General features: G+C 39.6%; 1 protein-coding gene across 1 annotated transcript in view; it reads left to right on the plus strand.

Annotated features, from left to right (window-relative positions):
* The window catches only part of DCC (DCC netrin 1 receptor), an 887,682-nt gene that overhangs the window by 24,116 nt on the left and 839,766 nt on the right, over positions 1–23,800 (plus strand). The window contains exon 2 of the mRNA XM_088833422.1: positions 14,973–15,388. Within this exon, the coding sequence (XP_088689548.1) occupies positions 14,973–15,388 (416 nt within the window). The remainder of the gene's footprint in view (positions 1–14,972; positions 15,389–23,800) is intronic.

Raw genomic sequence — 23,800 nt, forward strand, 5'->3', positions numbered from 1 at the left:
TAAACAGCCTCAGGAACACACAAGTCACTGTTGGTGATACTTTAAGTGCTCGTTTTTCAGGACTATGAGTTACCCAGAGATCTGTTGTTTTTTTTTTTTTTTAATCACTTTATTGAACTATGATTGACATGCAAAAATCTGTACTTATTTAATGTATACAACTTGATGAGGGTGGAGATAAGTGTAAACCTGTGAGACTGTCACCACTATCAATGCCATAAACATAGCCATCACCTCCCAAAATTTCTTCCCACCCTCTTTATTTTTATAATATTTCTGTGATGAAAATCACATGGTAAGATCTGCCTTCCTGGCAGATTTTTAACTGTACAACATTGTTAACTATGGGTATCATGCTGTACTGTCAGCCTCTAGGATTTGTTTATCATGTATAACAATCAGAAGAACATATTTTCCATAAAATCCTTGAGCTCTGTTGTCTACAAACCTTTGGAACAGGTGCAGCAGGAAGTAGGGGCATGAGTCAGGCCAGGGAGGGTCAGGACAGGTGGAGAGAGGGTGGAGTTCCTGGTCTGTGGTCCTGAACTAGAGGCCTGTTGGAAGGAGCGCGGTTGCCGGGGAGCTACCTGGGCATTCACTACATGTGTGATGATGTGTGAATGAATGAATGCCTGTAATGAGAAACTACCCGTGTGCACAGCCTATAGACCTAATATTCTTAGTAAAATTTTGTAGCTGGTAAATCCAGAGGAATGCAGCTTTGAGGATGGGGCGTCGAGCACAAGGCAGCAGCTCCAGGCCCTTATCCCCTTCACTGTGAGTCAGCAGAATCATCTTCTCAGAACAGGGATCAGAGACCATAGCCTGGAGGGAGGGCCATCTTTGGCCCTTTGCCTCTTTTTAAAATAATGGTTTGTACATTTTTCAGTGGTTGACTTTTTGGTTAACGATATATCTTTATTGTTATTATTATTATTTTAATTGGAGTATGGTTGCTTTACAATGCTGTGTTAGTTTCCTCTGAATAGCAAAGTAAGTCAGCCTAACTTTAGATCATCATAAAAATATCTATATTAATATATTCAGTATTGCCTCCTGGCCAGAAAGCTGAAAAATATTCATTATCTGGCCTTTAACAGAAAACAAAAAGGTGACCAAACCTTCCTCAGACTATTCAAGGAAGTATGGTCAATATTAATATTGATACTTTGACAAAAACATCAAGTAATCTTTATCATTCACAATCAAACTAAGACGACGAGATTCATATTGTTTTTTACCTCTGTTTCTGAGTTTCTTTCACTAATATAGGCAGTTCTAAATTGTTCATATTTTTGTCTATGTAAGTTTCTATGTAAGTTTCCTCAGTAGGTATTTATTAAATCTATCTGAGATAGGTAAGGGCTACTAAAGGCTGTGTGATCAGTTCAGTTCAGTCTCTCAGTCGTGTCTGACTCTTTGCAACCCCAGGGACTGCAGCATGCCAGGCTTCCCTGTCCATCACCAACTCCTGGAGCTTGCTCAAACTCATATCCATTGAGTCAGTGATGTCATCCAACCATCTCATCCTCTGTAATTCTCCTCCTGCCTTCTATCTTTCCCAACATCAGGATCTTTTCTAATGAGTCAGTTCTTCGCATCAGGTGGCCAAAGTATTGGAGTTTCCACTTCACCATCAGTCCTTCCAATGAATATTCAGGGTTGATTTCCTTCAATATTGACTGGTTTGATCTCCTTGCAGTCCAAGGGACTCTCAAGAGTCTTCTCCAGCACCACATTCAAAAGCATCAGTTCTTTGGTTCTCAGCTTTCCTTATAGTCCAACTCTCACATCCATACATGACTACTGGAAAAACCATAGCCTTGACTAGACAGACCTTTGTTGGCAAAATAATATCTCTGCTTTTTAATATGCTGTCTAGGTTGGTCATAACTTTTCTTTCAAGGAGCAAGTGTCTTTTCATTTCATGGCTGTAGTCACCATCTGCAGTGATTTTGGACCCCCCCCCCAAAATAAAGTCAGCCACTGTTTCCACTATTTCCCCATCTATTTGCCGTGAAGTGATGGGACCGGATGCCACGATCTTAGTTTTCTGAATGTTGAGCTTTAAGCCAACTTTTTCACTCTCCTCTTTCACTTTCACTTTCTCTGTGTGATACAGAGAGACAAATATGATTCATTTCTGCTTCCCTGGAGTCTGCAATATAATTAGAAATTCTCATAAATATGACATGTGATAGAAAGAATAGAGCCATAGGAGAAATACCAATAACCTCAGATATGCAAGTCACACTATCCTTATGGCAGAAAGCAAAGAGAAACTAAAAAGCCTCTTTATGAAGGTAAAAGAGAAGAGTGAAAAAGCTTGCTTAAAACTCAACATTCAGAAAACTAAGATCATGGCATCCAGTCCTATCACTTCATTGCAAATAGATGAGAAAACAAAGCTTCATTTTGGGGGTTCCAAAATCACTGCAGATGATGACTGCAGCCATGAAATTAAAAGGCGCTTGCTTCTTGGAAGAAAAGCTCTGACAAACTTAGATAGCATATTAAAAAGCAGAGACATTACTTTGCCAATAAAGGTCTGTTTAGTCAAAGCTGTCGTTTTTCTAGTAGTCATCTCTGGATGTGAGAGTTGGACCATAAGGAAGGCTGAGCACCGAAGAACTGATGCTTTTGAACTATGGTGTTGGAGAAGACTCTTGAGAGTCTCTTGGACTGCAAGGAGATCCAACCAATCAATACTGAAGGAAATCAACCATGCATATCCATTAGAAGGACTGAGGCTGAAGCTGAAGGTCCAATACTTTGGGCAACTGATAAAGAGCTGACTCATTAGAAAAGACCCTGATGCTGGGAAAGATTGAAGGCAGGAGGAGAGTGACAGAGGATGAGATGGTTGGATGACATCGCTGACTCAGTGGATATGAGTTTGAGAAGCTCCGGGAGATGGTGATGGACAGGGAAGCCTGGCGTGCTGCAGTCCATGGGGTCGCAAACAGTTGCACATGACTGAGTGACTAAGCAACGAAGAGGCAGAATAAAGGGCTGTCACTTGTAAGAGCTGGAACTGTCACTGCTATTCAATGAGACTTTCTATCTCTGCACGTTTTATAAACTGAGAACCTGATGAGAATTAACGTTCATTATTTAATTAGGATTTATAATTGGTTCTAAGATATTATTGGACATTCCAGCATACTGGAAATCAAGTGAGCTGAGTCCTTTTTAATGTAATGATTACAGATCCTAGAGAAATCTCTGCCTTCTGTTTTGTTGGGTGTCTGTAGTAGGACTTGACCAGCAAAGGATTTACAAATGATTCAACCTTGAAAACTTTCCAGATTACTTCTGACAGTGATATTCCAGACATTCAGATATGCATGTTTGAAAATGTAGATATGGCTGAGTCACCCATTCCTTGGCCACCGTTTGGGCACAGAGTGCCTTCAATGCTGGTCCCCTCCTGCTAGTTTGCTGGGTCTGAGATAGCAACCATTGTAACTAGTAACTCATGCAAGACATATATCCATGAAAAATAGGCAGATATATTTCTTCATCTTTCAGTTTCTTTTGGTTGAAGGGGACCTGTATAGTTTCTTCATCCTTAAAGCTCACGTGGACCATGCATGCGTTGTATATAGAGTTCAGACTTCCCATTATGGCTTTGATCCTTTGAAGAAACTTCCTCAGTGCTGTGCATCTCTCATAGAATCTAAATCACCTTTGAATAAAACAAGTTGTTTGTGAGGGTCCTTTATTAAAGGCTGACCTCCTGAGTGGTTTAAGACTAACTAACTCTCTGTTCCAATGTTGATGTTTGGCTTATCATTGTGGGTTCTCTTTCTTAATGTACTTCATGAACTAAGCAGGGAAAGATCATCTTTCTGCTGATGAGAAGATACACAGTTGATATCCTGATGAAAAAGAATGAGAGCATTTTCATTAAAAAAAGCAAAACAAAACACTGTTCGACCTTCATGTTGAGAAAATTGGACACTTATAACACAAAATGTTTTACCAATATGGCTCCCTGCAGTAGACTTTATACCACACTATCAACCATGAGCTTTGCTGAATTTTTAAGACTTTCCCTGGACCTTTCAGACCTTTATGAAATTAATCCTTCAGATTTGTAACAGCAGTTTCCACAAGATGAATACTTTCATTTCTCATGAATCATAATAAAGCAGCCTGTGCTTTGTTGGCTGAGTGACCTCTGCAGGCTTTTATCTTCAAGAGAACAGATTAGACTGTCTCTCTGTTTTATGGATAATGAGGTGGGCTGTTGGCACCTTCAGTAACTGCACTTCTTTGTGCTCTCATATAAGTCTGTGATTAAACTGATCACTCTGTGATTATAGCAAATCTCTCCATATAACAAAAATTTCCCCTAAATTTGAGGGTGATTTTTTGTTAGTTGCAAAATTGACTTATAGACTTTTATAATATGAGAGCTTAAGACACCTGGAGGTTATCTGGTCCAAGTTGTCTCATTGTTGAAGACCTTGATTCCCAAGGATGTAGCCCACATTCAGAGGGGCTTGTGAGGGACAGTGTTAGGCAAAGTATTCAGGTCTCCTGACCCCTTGTCCTGAGGGCTTTGTTTTGCAACAGCATGCCTTTTTTGCTTATAAACTACACAAGTTGCTCCACTGATCTACTTGGAGTCATCCTGTACTCTTTTCTCTCTTCAACAATCCATATCTAATCCCTCAGCAACTCCAGTGATTCTACCTTTAAAAACAGGTCTTGAATCTGATCATTTCTTTTCAAGACACACCATCTGAAGGGGACTACAGAACTGGCCTCCCAACTGGTTTCCCTTCTTCCAATGACCCCTATCCTCACCTCAGCAACCAAGATGAGTCTTTTAAAAGATCACTCAGCCTCAGCAGTACCGGTGTTTTGGACAGGATGCTTCCCTCTTGTGAAGTGTGGTTCTGTGCACTCTAGGGTGGGTAGCAGCCCTCCTGGTCTCTTCCCACTGCAGGCAAGTACCACCCTTCCCAGCTGTTAAAACCAGAAGTGTCTCCAGCCTCCTGGTTGGGGGCGTGGAGAGGATGGGGTGGGAATATTCTGTATTCAAAACTACTGTTTTCTAATATGAATTGGACCCTTTCACTCTCTTGACCAAAACTCTCCATTAGGTTTCCATCTTTGTCAGTGTTAAAGCAAAGTTCTTTTGCTTGTGAACCAGGTCTTACTCATCTCCCTGGACTGCAAGGAGATCCAACCAGTCCATCCTAAAGGAGATCAGTCCTGGGTGTTCATTGGAAGGACTGATGTTGAAGCTGAAACGCCGATACTTTGGCCACCTGATGCGAAGAGCTGACTTATTTGAAAAGACCCTGATGTTGGGAAAGATTGAAGGCTGGAGGAGAGGGGGATGACAGAGGATGAGATGGTTGGATGCCATCACCGACTCAGCGGACATGTGTTTGGATGAACTCCAGGAGTTGGTGATGGACAAGAAGGCCTGGTGTGCTGTGGTTCATGGGGTTGCGGAGAGTCGGACACGACTGAGCGACTGAACTGAACTGTGACCTCTTGGCTTTGTCTCCCTGCAGATTTCTTCCCCTAGATACCTGATCTTCATCTGCTATGGACTGAATACTGTCACTGCCCCCACCACAGCCTGACACTCCCTCCCACCCCCAATACATGCGCTGAAGCCCTAACTCCCAGTGTATATTTAGAAGTGGAGCCCTTGGGCGGTAACTGGTATTAGATAGAGTCATGAAGATGGGGATGTCATGATGAAATTAGAGTCCTTATATGAAGAGGAAGAGAGGCTAGAATATAATCTTTCTCTCTTTTATATTATTACAGACCTGTAGATAAAGTAGCAGATTACTATGAATCAAAAATGAATAGTTTCTTAGAAGGAAATAATTTCAGTAGTGGCTATCACCAGGAGACAGGGTTAGGAGCTAGTGTTATGATATTTGGCTTTATATTTATATGTTCTTATTTCTGTATAGTAAATACGGGCAACTTGATTAAGTTTCTGAGGATTGATTGGTCTCTTAACAATACATAGCATTCCAGTACTGGTCCACTTTTCACTGAGAGAGATATTCTTGTACACTGCGTTTCCCTTGCCTGCTACCTTTTCTAAATACACTGAATAACCTTTCTCAGTGTTCCAGTTGACAGTGTTCATTCTAAAAAAGCCGTGCATCCCCCTACTGATGAAAAACGCAAGGGAGAAGAAAATCAGCTTCTGTTTTACTGAAATGAGAGAGGGATTAAGGTTCAAATCCAGGGCAGATTAAACAGCGCATCAAAGTTTCTCTTTTTAGTGTTCATTTTGCATGAGGCCTTGAGAATGATAACCTAGAAGTCAGACAGTGTTACCTGTTGAGCTGAAAAATAATCCCATTACAATTTTTCCAGTATCACACAGAAAAATCAGGCTGTGGTTTAGAGATTTAGCTCCTGAAGCAGCAAAGGGCTGAGAAAGCTCCTCCTTCACTCTCACTTGGCCCTTATCATTTTTCTTTACCATTCGATTTAGCCAGAGGACACTCAGTCAGTTACCCGGGGCACACACTCCTTGCCCTGTGGAAGCCCTCAGATCTCTTGGCAAAGCCTCCACTGCTTTGGGGAAGATGCCATGTGCTCAGAATGTCTGATGGGGAGCCTCTGTGTGGGATCACTAAGAGATTTCTGCCGGCTTAGTTGCTTCTTGAACGTCACATTCTGTATTTATATATCTGAATTTTGCTCCCCGACTTGTAAAGAGAAGAAGAAGAGAAAAAAAAGAAGGATCACTGTGTTAAGAACAAATCGAGTTCACCAACCTTTCTACATAGATATTTGGTGATGTTGGACTAGGTCAGCAAGTGTCCTGACACTAAAATCACTTTTTCTGATTCAATCACAGTGCCTTTCTAAGAGTTCACTCTTGTCTGCACCTGTGTCAGAACAGAGAAGGGATAGTATGAATCCATATACTATTTCCCCACTTATGCTATGGCCTCAAGGAAGTTAATTTCATGGGGGATAAAATTAACAGGATGCCCAGTTAAGTTTGAAATTTGAACAAACAACAAATAATGATTTGCCATAAGTATGTCCTATGCAGTATTTATTTAATTCAAGCCTCTGTTGTCTGAAACATGTATATGTGTGTGCATGCTCAGTCATGTCTGACTCTTTGTGACCCCATGGACTGTAGCCCACCAGGCTCCTCTGTCCATGGGACTCTCCAGGCAAGAATACTGGAGTAGGTTGCCATTTCCTCCTTTAGGGGATCTTTCTGACCTAGAAATCAAACCTGCATCTCCTGAATCTCCTTGCATCAGCAGGTAAATTCTTTACCACTGAGCTACCTGGGAGCTCAGCTGGTAAAGAATCTGCCTACAATGCAGGAGACCCGGGTTCAATTCCTGGGTCAGGAAGATTCCCCGGAGAAGGGATAGGCTAGCTACTCCAGTATTCTTGGGCTTCCCTGGTGGTTCAGATGGTAAGGAATCTGCCCCCAGTGCGGGAGATCTGGGTCCAATCCCTAGGTTGGGAAGATACCCTAGAGGAGGGCATGGCAACCTACACCAGCATTCTTACCTGGAGAATCTCCATGGACAGCGGAACCAGGCAGGCTATAGTCCATGGGGTCACAAAGAGTCAAACACGATTGAGTCAAGCACACAGAGCTACCTGGGAAGCCTGAAGCATGAGGATATTAAAACTTTGTTTACATGAAATTCAAGTGTAACTGATGTCCTTAATTTTTATTTGCTAAATCTAGAGACTCTAATGGGTGAGAAACATGAATTATCCTTTAAAATTTTTCATTTTCATCCATTGCTTCCTACATTTTAGTGATACTTAATAAATTCACATAGTAAAATGCACTTGTGTTTCTTCCTATGAATCTTCTTGTGCCTTATTTAAATTCAGAAATTTTGTTCAGTCACTAAATCATGTCCGAATTTTGTGACCGCATGGACTGAAGCACACCAAGCTACCTTGCCCTTCACTATCTCCTGGACTTTGCCCAAACTCATGTCCATTGAGTCAGTGTTGCCATCTGACCATCTCATCCTCTGTCACCCAGCTCCCTTCTCTTCCTGCCCTCAATCTTTCCCAGCATTAGGTCTTTTCCAGTGAGTAGGCTCTTTGCATCAGGTGCCCAAAGTATTGGAGCATCAGCTTCAGCATCAGTCCTTCCAATGTATATTCAGGGTTGATTGTCTTTAGGATTGACTGGTTTAATCTCCTTGCTGTCCAAGGGACTCTCAAGAGTCTTCTCCAGCACCACATTTCAAAAGCATCAATTCTTTGGTGCTCAGCCTTCTTTATGATCCAACTCTCACATCTGTATAAATTCCATAAAACCTAATTAGTTTCTGATTTCCATTTGTTAGTGATACAAACTTGAAGTCGATTGGCTTGAACATAGTCTCTAGGAAGGGCTGAAATGCACACAATTTTTTAAAGATATGACCACATCTTCTGACAAGTACTTTGACCACGTATCTTATCAAAGTAGGAAAAAAGCACTGACACTTCGCAGAAGCCCCAGTGGTCATTGGTTTTGGTGCTTTGTGACGTATGCTTTCTCTCCCTGAGCTGGCTAATGTTTAACATTTTGCATTAATATGAAGCACATAAAGTGTACCTTCAGGCTGAAGTAGAGTGCTAGTGTGGTTTTGACCTTCTAGAGACTAAGCCGGACTGAGGGGCAGGTCAACCAGGCAAGCTTTTAAGGTTCCCCTATTTTAAAAGGCTATAATTACACTGTAGAGCTAAAATGGAATGAAAGAATGTAATTTGATAAAGAGTACTGTATTTACCTAAACTTCTTCTGCGAGAAGACTGTAGCTATGAGAGTGATTTAAAAAAGAAATCTTTTGACAGTTCTGTGTGTGAACAACCAAGAATATTCCAAAAGAACATTCTAAATCTTCAATTGATTGTGACAGAATTTTTATTTTGCTGAATGGAGTATGGCCATTTGGGGTCCTGATCACAATAAAGGAAAGATGAGGTGTTGTTACCAATAGCCCTCTTTCTTGACCTTTTCTTTACTTAATTCAGCATTTTAAAGATAAATGTTCAACAAATATTAATACGTGTTGAAACGGTATTCAGTGATCTGCCTTCCTGGATCATTTCTGTAGCGTCATTTCTGTATTCATCATTGAAGATATTGCAGAAATTCTCCAAATATGCAGCATTATAACAAGATAGTCCAAAAAAAAAGAATGTCCAAAAAAAAAAAGAAAAAATGCAAGGGTCCCCAACTGTAGTTCAGGCCAGGGGAAATTTTGGAGAAGTAGTTCTCAAGCTTTAGTGAATGTGAGCATTTCCTGGAAGGCTAATTAAAGCTCACACTGTGAGGCTCTGCCCTACAGTTGCTGACCAATCAGGTGTGTCCAGGGTGTGGTCTCAGATTGTGCTTTGTAACAAGTTCCCAGGTGGTGGGTGCTTTTTCAGGTCTGGGGACCTTAGTTTAAGAACCACTGGGTCAGAATTTATATTCTCATATCCTAAACCTGTAATGTTCACATTAACTAGTTCAGTTCAGTTCAGTTCAGTCGCTCAGTCGTGTCCGACTCTTTGCGACCCTATGAATCACAGCATGGCAGGCCTCCCTGTCCATCACCAACTCCCGGAGTTCACTCAAACTCATGTCCATCGAGTCGGTGATGCCATCCAGCCATCTCATTCTCTGTCATCCCCTTCTTCTCCTGCCCCCAATCCCTCCCAGCATCAGAGTCTTTAGGGGACCTGTTAATTCATGTTTTTTTTTTTTGTTTTTTAAATCCCCTCTTCCACCACACAGTCTCATAGGCATTATAAACTTCCACTGAGGCTGACACCAGAGTGGCAATTGCACATGTAAATGATGTTTGATCAATTGAAAATGGATTATATTCCATCATCCATAGAATAGTTTTAATTTCTTTCAATGGAGGTATCTATCGTAATGCAAGACAAACAGATGCAGTAGAATTTATTTCTAAGAAGAGAGAACGATGTTAAGATTTGGGGGTTGATTACATGAATTTGGGGATCCACAGAATCTCCAGGCATTCCAGTATGAAAGTTTTCATCACTTGGAAGATAAAATTATGCATAGCAAGTTCTATGGGGATTTGTATGACATTTTCTAATCTTAAAATCCTTTTAGGAGCTTCTTTTTACTTCCATGCTATTTTTCATAAATTTAAGTTTTAGCTCTTATTGCTTTAACCAGAAGCTACACACATTGGATTTGGAAAGAAATTTCTGACTCGATAGGGAATTATTTTTCACACTTAACGATGTTTGATATTGTAGATGAAATGTCATACCTTAAAAATCCATTCTAAGTTAGTCTGCCTCTGTGGCTGGTCTTTGAAATTAACAAGAAATTGATAAGGAGAGCAAGCACAGAGGGACTTAACCTTACAGAAGCATTTTTATTACTACTTGCTTGATCATTTTGGTCAGTTTCTAAAACACATTAAGGATCTTTTCTATCTCTAGATAATTAATTAATATAAATCTGGAATATCCCTAGCAGTGTTATCTCTGATGTTTATTTATGTTTGAAAAAGCTAAAGCAAACAGACATCAGTTTCTCCTTTGTGAAGCGATAGTCACTCAGTCATGTCTGACTCTTTGTGATCCCATGGACTGTGGCCCACCAGGCTCCCCTGTCCGTGGAATTCTCCAGGCAATACTGGAGTGGGTTGCCATTCCCTTCTCCAGGGGATCTTCCTGACCCAGAGATCGAACTCAGGTCTCCCGCATTGCAGGCAGATTCTTTACCATCTGAACCACAGGGGAAGAAGCCCACTTAAGAGTGAAACTTCTTTTATGTCTTGGTTAGGAAAACACTGAAGGTTTGAAGGTTTTGCTGTATTGGTATATGCTTATAAACAATTATCTTTCAGAAGAAGAAGAAAAAGAGTAATATCCAACAACGATATGACACTCTGACTTTTTCTCAGACTGACACAGATAAGAAACAGTACCAGTTAAGTGCATCTATGTCTCTTGGTCTAAATGCTAGCCAAGGAAGATTTAGGAATCTTCCCAAGATAGAATTTGGAGGGAAGGAGAGCTGGAGACTCGTTTATTCTTATCATGAACTCTGCTATCAGACTCTGGAGTCCAAGTTTCTTAGTGGATGGACGTTTGGTATTCTGAAGTATATCTCTCCAAATATAATTGCCTTACATAATTTTACAGCAGGCCCAAAGGATTGCTTCTTTTATGAAGCAAGGCTGGAAAATGTTACTACTTGATGGTTCAGTAGAATGACCACTGGCATCTTAAAAAGAAAACCAAAACACAGCAAAGACACTTCTCTAGTGGCTTTCTTCTGGATGAAATTCTTATCATTGTTATTCTACTGTGAAATTGTAAAGTGGGTAGCTTTCATTCTGATTCTTTAAAAGCATTTGCTTTCCAGTTATCTCTTTCACCCATTTCCTAGGGGATCTCTGTGCTCTGCTTAGTTGCTCAGTCATGTTCCACTCTCTGTGACCCCATGGACTGTTGCCTGCCAGGCTCCTCTGTCCATGGGGATTCTCTAGACAAGAACTCTGGAGTGGGTTGTCATGCTGTCCTCCAGGGGATCTTCCCAAACCAGAGATTGAACCAGGTCTCCCACATCATGGGTGGATTCTTTACCATCTGAGCCACCAGAGAAGCCCAAGAATACTGGAATGGGTAACTTGACCCTTTTCCAGGGGATCTTCCTGACCCAGGAATTGTACTGGGGTCTCCTGCATTGTAGGCAGATTCTTCACTAGCTGAGGTACCAGGGAAGCCTACCCTCATCAAACTCTGCCCAAATTCCTGCAACCGCTCTTTGCACTACAAGTTCCATATGTTATTTCTACTTATTTGTTTTCTTCATTTTTAATATTTTTATTTCTCTGCTCCTGCATTAAATCAATGTAGTTTATTTCACATAGATTTCTAGATAAAACAATAGGATAAAATTATTCCATAAGATATGAGAATGTTAAAAGTGAAAATATTAATTGTTCAGTCATGTTTTACTCTTAGCAACCCCAAGGACTGTAGCCCACCACGCTCCTCCGTTCATGGAATTCTCCAGACAAGAACACTGGAGAGGGTAGCCATTCCTTTCTCCAGGGAATCTTCCCAACCCAGGGATTGAACCAGGGTCTCCTATATTACAGTCAGATTCTTTATCATCTGAGCCACCAGGGAAGCCCACAGTGATGATAACTGGTAGGCAAATCCCCCTGAGAGGAACTAGTGTTCTATGAGAAGAGGAAGGAGGATAGCCTAGATTGAATTCAGTGTAATTATCAGAGAGCCATTTTTTGAGCCTGTGCAAGGAGATGGAGACTGCTTGTGCCTAACATGGGCTGAAAGTTTGAAACCAGGATCATCGAAAACAAACCTATTATTTCTCAACAGATTATATTTTCGTGGACCATATCCATCGTTTCTAAAAATGAAGGAACTAATGCAAGTTGCTTAAAGCAGTGAGACACCTTTATCCCAGACTCATATGTTCAAAATGCAATTGTTGTAAGGAACGCAAAAGCTCAAATTGCCAGCCAACTGCAGTGGTAATTGTATTGAAGAAAAAGTTAATCTTTATTTAACTTTCCTAAATTATGTACTCAAGCACTGCAAACTGTCATAATCTCCTTGTCTCAGATGAAGTGGATTATTTCTTTGTGATAATGGTCACATATGCTCATTAACATGCTGTCATAAACAGCTGTATTAAATTCATTATGTGTTCTGTGACATAAATAAGGTGTTCAGCATGAGGTTGTTGTTTAAAATATAGGTCCCAGGAAGAACAAAAAAGCAATAAATGCTTTTTAATATCATTGCCTGGTCTTGAATTCTAAATTTATTTCTGCCTTATTAATGCTACTTGTATGGAAATTGCAGGTATTACTCTAGTGAAATATCTTGACATTTAAGGACATTAGAATGTCTTTCTACTTTCTCATCCTTGGTGTATCTCTCTCTGGCTGTTCACTGTTGACATCTCAGTATGTTTAGAACAGCGTTCATTTGATGAATATCTTCGACCCATCCTACTTCGGAAAGTTTCCAAACTGTATATTGACTTTGAAGATCATCTAGTTCAACACCCTCATTTTACAAAAGGAACTGAGCTTCTGAAGACTTAAAAGACTTGTTTGAGTCACACGTCTTTAAATAATAAAGCCAGGACCAAGGATTAAATATCCAGACTTCTCTTGTAGTATACCAATGCTTTCCACTAGAGGAATGGGCAGTGATAATTATGCTGGTAACACTAAAACCATCTGAGGGCAGGACGATTGTATTGGACAGTGAGGGGACCAGGCTGTACCTTTTGGGATATTTTTGCCATTATAATTTGTGGTTGACACAGTGCTCACTGTTATCTTACGATTTATATTAATCAGAGCAAACTTGTAGCTGCTTTCTTTGGGTTCATGACCTACTTGGATGAAATGAGTGTATGACAATGAATGAGGGGCAAATTTTGACAGAATAAGTAAAGTAACAGACTTATTTTGACTGTGAGGTTAAGAAAAGTAGGTTTGTGGGAGCATGGCAGAAAATACCATGGAGAAACAGTAAGAAGTTGTTCAGCTTTGTCTTCACTGGTAAATGAAGTATTCAAAGCTGAGAATATGTCTGCCCACTGGTGCTAGTATGGGTCCGTCCTTTATCAGAATATTGATTATAAGCAGTTTAGATGCCTGCTTTTAAAATGATGGAAAACTGAAACATTTTCACAAGTACAACAAAAATTGTTCTCATCACAGAAAAATTAAGGAGGCTAATGATTATTGTCCTGGGGAGACTGAAGCTAAAACATAACTTAGAGGAGGTGATGTTTTTAAAGAAATTAAATGCTGCCTCAAAAGAACAAGGAGCTCTTACAGAGATGTGTTCTCTCTGCATTGTTACACAATGTGATTCAAGAGCAAAATGAGATTAAATGGAAGCAAGAAAATTTAGTTAAGACTCTAAGGATGATTCAATATTAAAACAAGATACCTAGGGATATCGTAAATCCGTAGTCCCAGAGATCATTGAAAATGAAATAGAAAGTAATTGAACTTGAGTGATTTAGGAATACACCTTTCGGAGCAAAGGGTGAGCCCCAATGACCTCCTAAGACCTCGTCCAAGTCTCTGATTCAACAACCAAATATTCTGCCAAATGATGTCTTACCAGCCCTGGAAGGAATGCACTTAAACTAGCTATTCTTGTTCTACCTTAACCTCCAGATTCTTAATCTTCTCTTCTGTCTTTTGATTTCTGATATTCATGTATGTTTATGAAAAAAAATTCTAACTATAATATTCACCTAGTCTTCCCGGCTCAGGAGCAACATCTGAATGGAAGTTAAAATACATCAGGGATTTGTGACTTTAGGTGGTAGCTTTATTGTGTCTTGCTTCTGCAGATGGGATTTCTTACCTATTTAAAACTCACCTGAGCTTTGTTCTAAATAATTTTTCCCATCGTGTTTGGGGTTGATTTTTCTGTTATAGTTATTAATGGAATACCATGTCTGAATGGATTTTTTAAAATTTAATGGACAGTATAATCAGAATGTAGAGACAGAAGTATCCTCAAACCTTAGCTGTCCCACTACTAACTATTACTGCGTTAAGATATCTAGTTTGATTTGGAAAATTTATTAATCTTTTCTAAGCTTTCAAGTATGGATTGATATGTGATGAAAGCCTTGCCTAGATTTCTAGACATTCTTAATTTTCCACATTATTACTTTTGGGACCAATCGTTTCCTTAGTTGTGGTTATCTCAGTTGGACACTTTTCCCCTTCTTTACATCCTTACTTTTTTTTACTTAAGTCTTTATTGAATTTGTTACAACATTGCTTTTGCTTTATATATTTTTTTTGGCGGCGAGGCCTGTGGGATCTTAGTTGACTGAGCAGAGAGTGAACTCGCCCCCCTGCATTGGAAGGTGAAGGTTTCGTCACTGGATCAAGAAGGAAGCCCCTCTTTGTTTTTAAGTTTCACTTATTCTTGCACATTTTTCAAAGACCCAGATTGTTTGAAAAAAGTTTTGTGAAGGCCAGGGCTTGCCTCGTGAGCTCTTTTAGAAGTGAACGTGTTTCTCCGTGCTTTCACGTTGCAGCTTTCCAGATCAAGTCTTTCACGTCCCTGCGCTTCCTGTCGGAGCCCTCGGACGCCGTGACTATGCGCGGAGGGAACGTCCTCCTGAACTGCTCCGCGGAGTCTGACCGGGGAGTCCCCGTCATCAAGTGGAAGAAAGACGGCGTCCACCTCGCCTTGGGAATGGACGAGAGGAAGCAGCAACTTCCAAATGGGTCTCTGCTGATACAAAACGTACTTCACTCCAGGCACCACAAGCCAGACGAGGGACTTTACCAATGCGAGGCGTCTTTAGGGGACGCTGGGTCAATTGTTAGTCGGACAGCAAGAGTTGCAGTGGCAGGTGAGTGGATATTTCCTTTTTTTCCTCTTTCTTTTTCATCTCTTCTTTTTACTCCCGTTTTTTGAGATTGAAAAGAAATTACTAATCTTTGCAGAAACAATGTATATTTTTAAGAAAAAGAAAAGTAATGTAAAAACATGTATGCTTATTTTCTCATAGCCTTGGTTGACTTTTTCTCTGAATTAACTTGGAAAATAGTAGAAGAATCTCAGGTTAATCTCATTAACCTGACATGATGAGATTTTCCAAAACAAAATTTCGTTCAAGTTAATCCAGTACTTAGGTTGAAGGGAAGTGTTTTCATTAATAGAAAAATAATTTCCTAATTAATTCCATTTACGTCACCAACGATGAAAATGACATATGATGAAATGATGAAAATGACTAATGATGAAAACGACTCACGTCCCTCACTGATGGCATCACCAACTCGGTAGACGTGAGTTTGAGCAAACTCCGGGAGTTGGCGATGGACAGGGAGGCCTGGCGCGCTGCAGTCCACGGGGTCGCAACGAGGCCGAAACGACTGAGCAACTGAACTGAACTGAAGGATGAAAAATTGGAGTGTGTGCATGTGTGTTCTTTTTTTTAACCTTTAGAGCAGTGGATTTTATTTTAATTTTGTTGCCTACAATATATAAATCTTTAAATGAAAAGTAAAAATTTGATTAGTACCTCCAAATGTCTTTACACTTGATAATGTATTGACTCAATAACTGAATAATAAGATGAAACGTTTTTCTTTTATATATATTTTGAAAGGTTGTAGACTTTGAGAGAAACAGTACTGAATGTTCTGTAATCCATTTGCCCTACTTATTTTAATTATTATTTTTAAGCTTTTTATTTTGTATTGGGGTATAGCTGATTAGCAATGTTGTGATAATTTCATGTGAAAATGAAGGGGATGAAAATATCCATCCCAACTCCCTATTTCTTCCCCCTTCCCCCCCCCCCCCCCGCCAGCAACCATAGATTTATTCTTTAAGTCTGTGAGTCTGTTTCTGTTTTGTCAGTAATTTCATTTATATCATTTATTTTTATATTCCACACATAAGGGGTGTCATATGATATTTTTCCTTCTCTGTATGACTTAGCTCACTCAGTGTGACATCTGAGTCCATCCATGTTGCTGCAAATGGCATTATTCCATTCCTTTTAATGGCTGAGTAATATTCCATTGTATATGTGTACCATATCTTCTTTATCCATCCCTCTGTCGATGGACCCCCATTTATTTTTATTAGAGGACAGCTCATAATTATTTAAGAGTTCTGTGGGGAGAGGAGTTAAAGTTTTACTCATTTCAATAATGATTCAGCTAAAAGCTGGGCTTTGTTTCTGTTTTGATTCTGTTTGTTTTTGTTTTTAATTTTGATATTAGACACAAAACAAAGCAAATGGCTCCAACCTGAAATAAATTTAGATCTTCAAGTAGGTTAACAGGTTTGAAGGGCTCCCTTAATCGGCTCCTTTCTAACTTAACCATTAGTTCTAGTCACTGAAGTGAATAGGCCATAATGTAGTCATTTATACTGGTTTCCTCTCCCAGGCTGCAGGTTTTTCTATATCCAGGAAAACTAATGAGGATTCATTTTCAGCAATAAGATATGCTCAGACCATCAAGCAGGGCCACCACTTCCCTGTGTACTCTTCCAGTGAAGATGGAACAGACTGAAAAATCTGAAAAAAATATGGATTTTTGTCAGAGGATGATAAAAATAAATTAGATCTCATAGATAAACAATCAGAACAAAAATTCAGCTTCCTGCCACTATTTTCTGACTTCTTTTCCCCACTAACGACTCTCTTTCATATTTAGTTAGAGCAGACTCTCCTAGGGCAACGATGTCCCGGTAAGCAGGGTCTTCCCCTGAGGATACAGTGGTCAGCCATCCTGGTCTAACCTGGACTGACCTTCTTTTAGCACTTGAATGTACTGTATCCTGAGAACTCCTTCAGTCCCAGGTAAAGCTACAATAGTTGGTCACCTACCTAATGGTACCCTCCATGGATGCAGAATCTCTCCTTTAACTCAAGAGCCATGGGAGGTGGCATCTTAATCATGGAAACTGAGGCTGTCGGCCACCTGGGATCTCTGAGGGATAGGTGCTGAAATTTGACAGAGCGTAGAATGTAGAGAGAACTAAAAGTCCAAGTTAATGATGATTGATTAAAAAGAAAAGTGAGTGACTTCTCTGGTGGTCCAGGGGTTAAGTCTCCACTCTGCCAATGTAAGGATGAGGGTTCAGTTCTTCGTCAGGGAACTTAAGATCCCATCTACCACGCAGTATAGTCCAAATATTTTAAAAAGTAATAATACAGGTAAAAAGAAAAGTGGAGCCAACTGCTGAAGGTTAAGTTAAAAACTGCTTTCCTGGAGTGCACCAAATGAAGCAGAAAGCGTACAGTTTGATTTCCCACATTTGAGAATTTTCAGACACTGAGATTCCATCTGTCAGTTGTCCATAATACAAGGTGAAAGTGAAAGTTGCTTAGTCATGTCCGACCCGTTGCGACCCCATAGACTATACAGTCCGTGGAATTCTCCAGGCCAGAATACTGGAATGGGTAGCCTTTCCCTTCTCCAGGAGATCTTCCCAACCCAGGGATCGAGCCCTGGTCTCCCGCTTTGCAGGCAGAGTCTTTACCAGCTGAACCACAAGGGAAGCCCACAATATAAGGAAGCTCTGCTGATTTGAACGAATCAGGCTGGTGTTTTGATGCCTCTTCTGAAAGGCACACACATACGTGCTGTTAATGAAAATATCCTGAAAATTTGTGGTTTCTGTTTCCTTTGATCTAGATTCAGGTTTGCATGTTCTGTTTAAATGGCACGATGAAGAATAACCCCTTCCTTGTGAGATATTAAAATAAAGTGACTTCGACTTTTGACTTTCATATTCTGTACAAGGATAGGCTGGCAGATTCAGTCACTGAGTTACAATCTCATATTAGATTGTATCATTTCAAGGCAATAAGGCTGTTCACAGCGTTTTAAACACTTACCTTGCTGTTTGGCAACACAGCATACATCAATGTTATGTCTGCTGAGGTTAAGATTGCCAAACCACTGGAATGCACAAGGGGAATATATCTTCCCCATAATAAAGACCATGGGCCTGATTTAATCTCATTTTAAAGCATTAGCAGTCAATAAACCAGTCACTTCTAAAAAGTAACAGGTAGTTTTACTTTAGATGAGAAAAAAAAATCTGTTCTCTACCCTCAGGTGCTGTGTAGAGCCCGTTTAATAGAATGCTTCTCTTCCAGCTGTGCTTTCTCAAAGTCTTTTGATAAAAAGAAATGTGGCGAATGAAATCTGCATTTAATCAATCAGCTCATTTTATGCAATGATCTTGCCATGCACCATTCATTCTGTTTTTTAGTAAATTCTCAAGTGCTCTTTAAGCTCCTGAATGCGCACTTAGCTGGAGAGAAAGGGAGGTAAGAGAAGTGAAATGCTACCAGCCCATTCGACATCCTGTTAAACATCTCAGCGTAAGGGGCTACTGACTGTCAGTATTTCTGGGAATGGTGACTTCTATCAATAAGGAACGCCTGGGATATTAAATCTCTGTTTGAAAGCAACTTGGCCAGTGCTGGCTGAAGCTTGAGACTTGTATTTATATCCAATTAGCTCTAATCTCTGGAGAAGGAAATGGCAACCCACTCCAGTGTTCTTGCCTGGAGAATCCCAGGGACGGTGGAGCCTGGTGGGCTGCCGTCTATGGGGTCGCACAGAGTCGGACACGACTGAAGCGACTTAGCAGCAGCAGCAGCAGCAGCTCTAATCTCAAATGGCACAGTATTTCTCTGCCTTGTATAGAACCTTTAGATTGAGAGCACTTGGAGAGCGAAGCAGAGTCAGACTTTGTTTATATAACTTCTCCTCCTATTCTTTTCACTCAGTACCTAGAAAATCACTGGACTTGTTTAATAGTTTTCTGGTGGATATTTGTTTTACCAATGAAGATGTGGGACTTTACCATCTGTGGAGAATTTTTGACCAATGCCATCTTCTTACTTTTCTTCTTCCACTTCTTTGTTATTGAACTTGATGTGCTTAGTTACATTTGCCTGTTTGTTGCCCCTACTCTTGATGGGAAGAGTTTGATTGATTGTTTGATATCAAGTTGATTGATGTCTTAACAGTCTACAAGTTAATTATTAGAAGATGGACTCTACTGGAATATTCATAGGCTACTTGAGAAAATAGAAAGTGTGTGCCAGCTTCCTTGTTTCTTCCTATAACATTCAGGAGGAGCTTGCATCTGGGCAGGCATGTCTTTCCTGTGCCATAGGTCATCAGCTATCTAAGCCTGTGGATTCTCCTTTGTAAATCAGACATAATAATAATCTATCTCCTAAGGCTGTGATGCTTTCAAATAATATCTCAGATACAAAGCCATGGTGCAGAGTAGATTCCTGTTCAATAGCAGCAATGGTATATGTAGACTTAATAATGGTTATTATTGTGTTATTACAATTGTTACTACTAGGAAATGATAGCTTTCAGTATTCCCATGTGATGGTGCAAAACATATTTGGGGAAGGAGGGAAGAGAGTAATATAGGCTGCAAAGCCTAAGCCATAAATAATGTCGTCTTGGATCAGATATCTGCCTTTGCAGTCCATAAGGATCAACTGGCAAGACTGAATGGAGCTTCTGAAGGGTTGAATCTATGCTGTTTGAAGGCTTGCAGTGCCAAAATCAGTTTGACTACAAGATTCGTTTTTCAAAAGTTGATCTACCGTTACGTCAGTGGAGTGATTGGTGTTGAGTCTAGATCAAGCAATATCCGTGTCATTTTTGAGGAAACAAAAAAATGCAGGGCAGTCTTCTCAACCAAGCCTCCTTAATACCCTTCCAACTGAAAAAGGTTCGCCTAAACTGGGTCCATAGGAGTTGGTCTAGATTGAGAGTTTAACATAATCTCACCTTCAAGGAAAAAAAAAAAAGAATAAATAATGCCAATGTGTAAGAAAACCAGATCACTATGGAGCTCCTTCGGATAATCAGGAAAGAACTCATCTTACTCATTTTTACACCACCACCACACAGCCACCATCCAAATCACCCACCTACTCACATGACCACTTGCCCATCCACTTCTGCAAGGCTCTGAGAAGCTCAGTTCAGTTCAGTTCAGTCGCTCAGTCATGTCCGACTCTTCGTGAACCCAAGGACTGCAGCACACTTCCCTGTCCATCGCCAACTCCCAGAGTCTGCTTAAATTCACGTCCATTGAGTTGGTGATGCCATCCAACCACCTCACCCTCTGTCATCCCCTTCTCCTCCTGCCTTTAATCTTTCCCAGCATCAGGGGCTTTTCCAATGAGTCCAAACTTAAGTGCTTCCTCTGCCTGTATTCACACTCTTGGGGATGAATGGGGACCCCATCTCCTCCCCTCCCCAGTGTGAGGAGACACTGCAGGGTATATTTTAGAGCACTTGTGCCCAGGTAGATTCCTTTTTTGTTAACTTTTAAGCACTTACAGCTTGAGTATTGAAACCGTTGACTTGCTTTTTTAAAGAATACTTCGCTCTTTGCGCAATGTATTTATATGCATTACCTCATGATGCTCAAAAAAGTTCTGAAATATAGATACCCAAAACGACAGAGAACAAAGTGAAATTAGGTAATGACTGTCTAAGGGCAGAGACTAGAATGCAGGTTGTCTAACTGGCACACACTTGTTCTCTTATCTTTTGCTTCTCACTGTAAGGACTGGGCTTCCCTGGTGGCTCAGCTAGTAAAGAATCCACCTGCAGTGTGGGAGACCTGGGTTCAATCCCTGGTGTTAGGAAGGTCTCCTGGAGAAGGGAATGGCTCCCCACTCCAGTATTCTGGGCTGGAGAATTCCATGAACTGTATAGTAAGAACTAGGGTTAAGGATACTGTGAATAGTTTCCCACTTATCCAGTCACTTATTTTTTTAATTAATGAAACTCTCAAAAATATAAACTAAAGGGAAAATATTAGTAGATTTCATTCATCCAGTTATTCCCTTGAAAATGTCAATTCTTTATGGATGTAGGGGTTCAGAACAGTCCTCCCCAAGATGTGTTATTTTGAGCTAAAAGCAAATAGTGAGGGATAAGAAAGCCTGGTGTGCTGCAGTCCATGGGGTTGAGAAGAGTCGGACACAGCTTAGCGACTGAAGGACCGCAAAGCAGTGGAACTCCGATGGGCTCAAGAGGAAGTACTCTCTGTCTCTTAACAAATGAAGCATTTAAATTGGGGATTTTTTTTCCCAGAAAAAGAGTTATTACCAGAGATGCATTTTATCTAACTGGCCCCATCTACGTGGCAGGACAGCTATCTTATTACCAAACGTCTGTTCTTCGTATTCCTGTGATTGACCCTCCTGTCCTTGGAAGCCCTGTTCTGCATCTCATTTCTTAGCTCAGGATGGAATGCATACCACATTTTGCTTTTCTATCTTTGAACTTCTCATATATGTGGGCTCTTTTACATTCTCATGTATCTGGGATTTTCATCTGTACAAAATTAATTATTATGTTCTCCTATTAATCTGTCTTATGTCCATTTAATTTTTAGACCATTTAGAAGAACCTAGAAGGGTAAAGAAAATAATTTTTTTTTTCTCTCTCCAGCATGGGAAAACACTATGATTTGTACGTTTTCTTCTAAGATTAGAAGATTTCACTATCATAACTATACATTAAATAATAACACAAGATAAATCTTTCCTGAAATGGAGAGAATATGTGATTTTTAAAATAAGCTTATAAATAATCTTCATAAGGGCAAGATTTTGGTTATCTTTTATCTTGTTAAGTGGTTTTATAATTCAGGCCAAATTTGCATTTTTTTTTTCTATTTCTTGAAAATCAAGAAAATAAAAGACCAACTAAATTGCATTTACTTGAGTTGTTATTTCATTCAGGAGCATATTTTTTTTTACTTCCTTATTACAATAGATGTTTCAAGATGCAAATTGTAGCACTCTGCCTTTAAATAACACAGGCATTATAATTAAAATTCCCCTGAGTTTAAAAAAAAAAATTAGTTACTTGAGGAGTTGTTTCAATGAATTCTCTTCCAGAATGCCTCCCATTTAAATGAGTTATGAAATAATTAGTGAAAGCATATTATGGTGAGAGGAACTAAAATTGCCTCAGCAGAATGGAGCATTTTGTGAAATGATAACCTGACCTTTACGTTTTTACTTAAAAGAAAACAGGAAAGGGAGCTTGTCTTAAGAGAAGAGAGAATAAACTACACTGCCTCGGGCCACTCAAATGTTATAGAAAGGAAACAGCAAGGGAAAAAAATGCTCATATTCCTTTTCTCTACAGAAACAAATATAAGGATCTTGCCTAGTAGGTCAAGTTCACTCAGTGAAGCAAGTTGGAAAATGTATCCCAGTGCCCTTGAAAGGTCTCAAAATTCTATTTTGGGGAAGGTTCAGATACAGAGTAAAGTTTTAGATTTTATACTGATAGAATACTATTTATTTTCAAATGGTAAGCAGGAAAATTCATTGTTCTAATTGCATAATTCTTAATGGTCTTTATTATCTTCACTTAGCTAAATGTTCCTTTTGCTTTGTGGTTAAAACAAGAGCTAGAAAGAAAATATAAGGAAGAACTGTGGTGTTGTAAGTAACTGTTGTGTGTGTGCTAATCTTATAATTTTCTTTTAGTTTTATTGCCAAATAAAACTGGAATAATCACAAATATTGTCCTAATACCTACTTAATCACACACTCCCACACCCTCAACTTTAAATAATTGCAGTTTAAAGAGTAGGTTTTTAGTTGCCTCCTTCCTAAGTCAGTTAACTGTGCAATAAAATTAGTATAGAAATATATTACTGAAAAAATATGCAGAGTAGAAAGACATCTTCTACGTGATGAAAATTACAAAAACAAACCTGACAGGGCTTTTTATATTAGAAACACCAACAAAATAACTTTAAAAAAATCTTCCAACCTTTCATTTGCTTTCCTTTGTTATGAATTCTAATTCGTATGACAATGGAAATAGCTAATTATTCATTCTAAAATTCAGTATCTTAAGAGCACTTTTTTTCATTCCACCCTTAAGCTAGTTACAGTGTGATTTTTGCTGGTGCTGTAATAAAAATCAGGAAGTAATATCTAAAATAGTAATACTATTTAGTGATAACTAATATTAAATAGTAAAATAGTACAGTGGTGTGTGTGTGTGTTAGTTGCTTAGTTGTGTCTGACTCTTTGTGACCGAGTAAACAAAAACTCTTGAATTCTGGAAGACCCCTTTGGAATACAAGAGGGTTTGTTGTTGTTTGATAAGTGTCGGGCTTACAAAAATAGATCAGAGAAAGCAGATAGATCAGGTGGCATCATTGTAAATCTCTGATGAAATGATGATTGATGATTCCTTTAATAAAACATTTTTAC

Source organism: Moschus berezovskii, chromosome 28, assembly GCF_049115385.1.
Source record: "Moschus berezovskii isolate FMDL1 chromosome 28, NW_MosBer_1.0, whole genome shotgun sequence".
Classification (NCBI taxonomy): Eukaryota; Metazoa; Chordata; class Mammalia; order Artiodactyla; family Moschidae; genus Moschus; species Moschus berezovskii.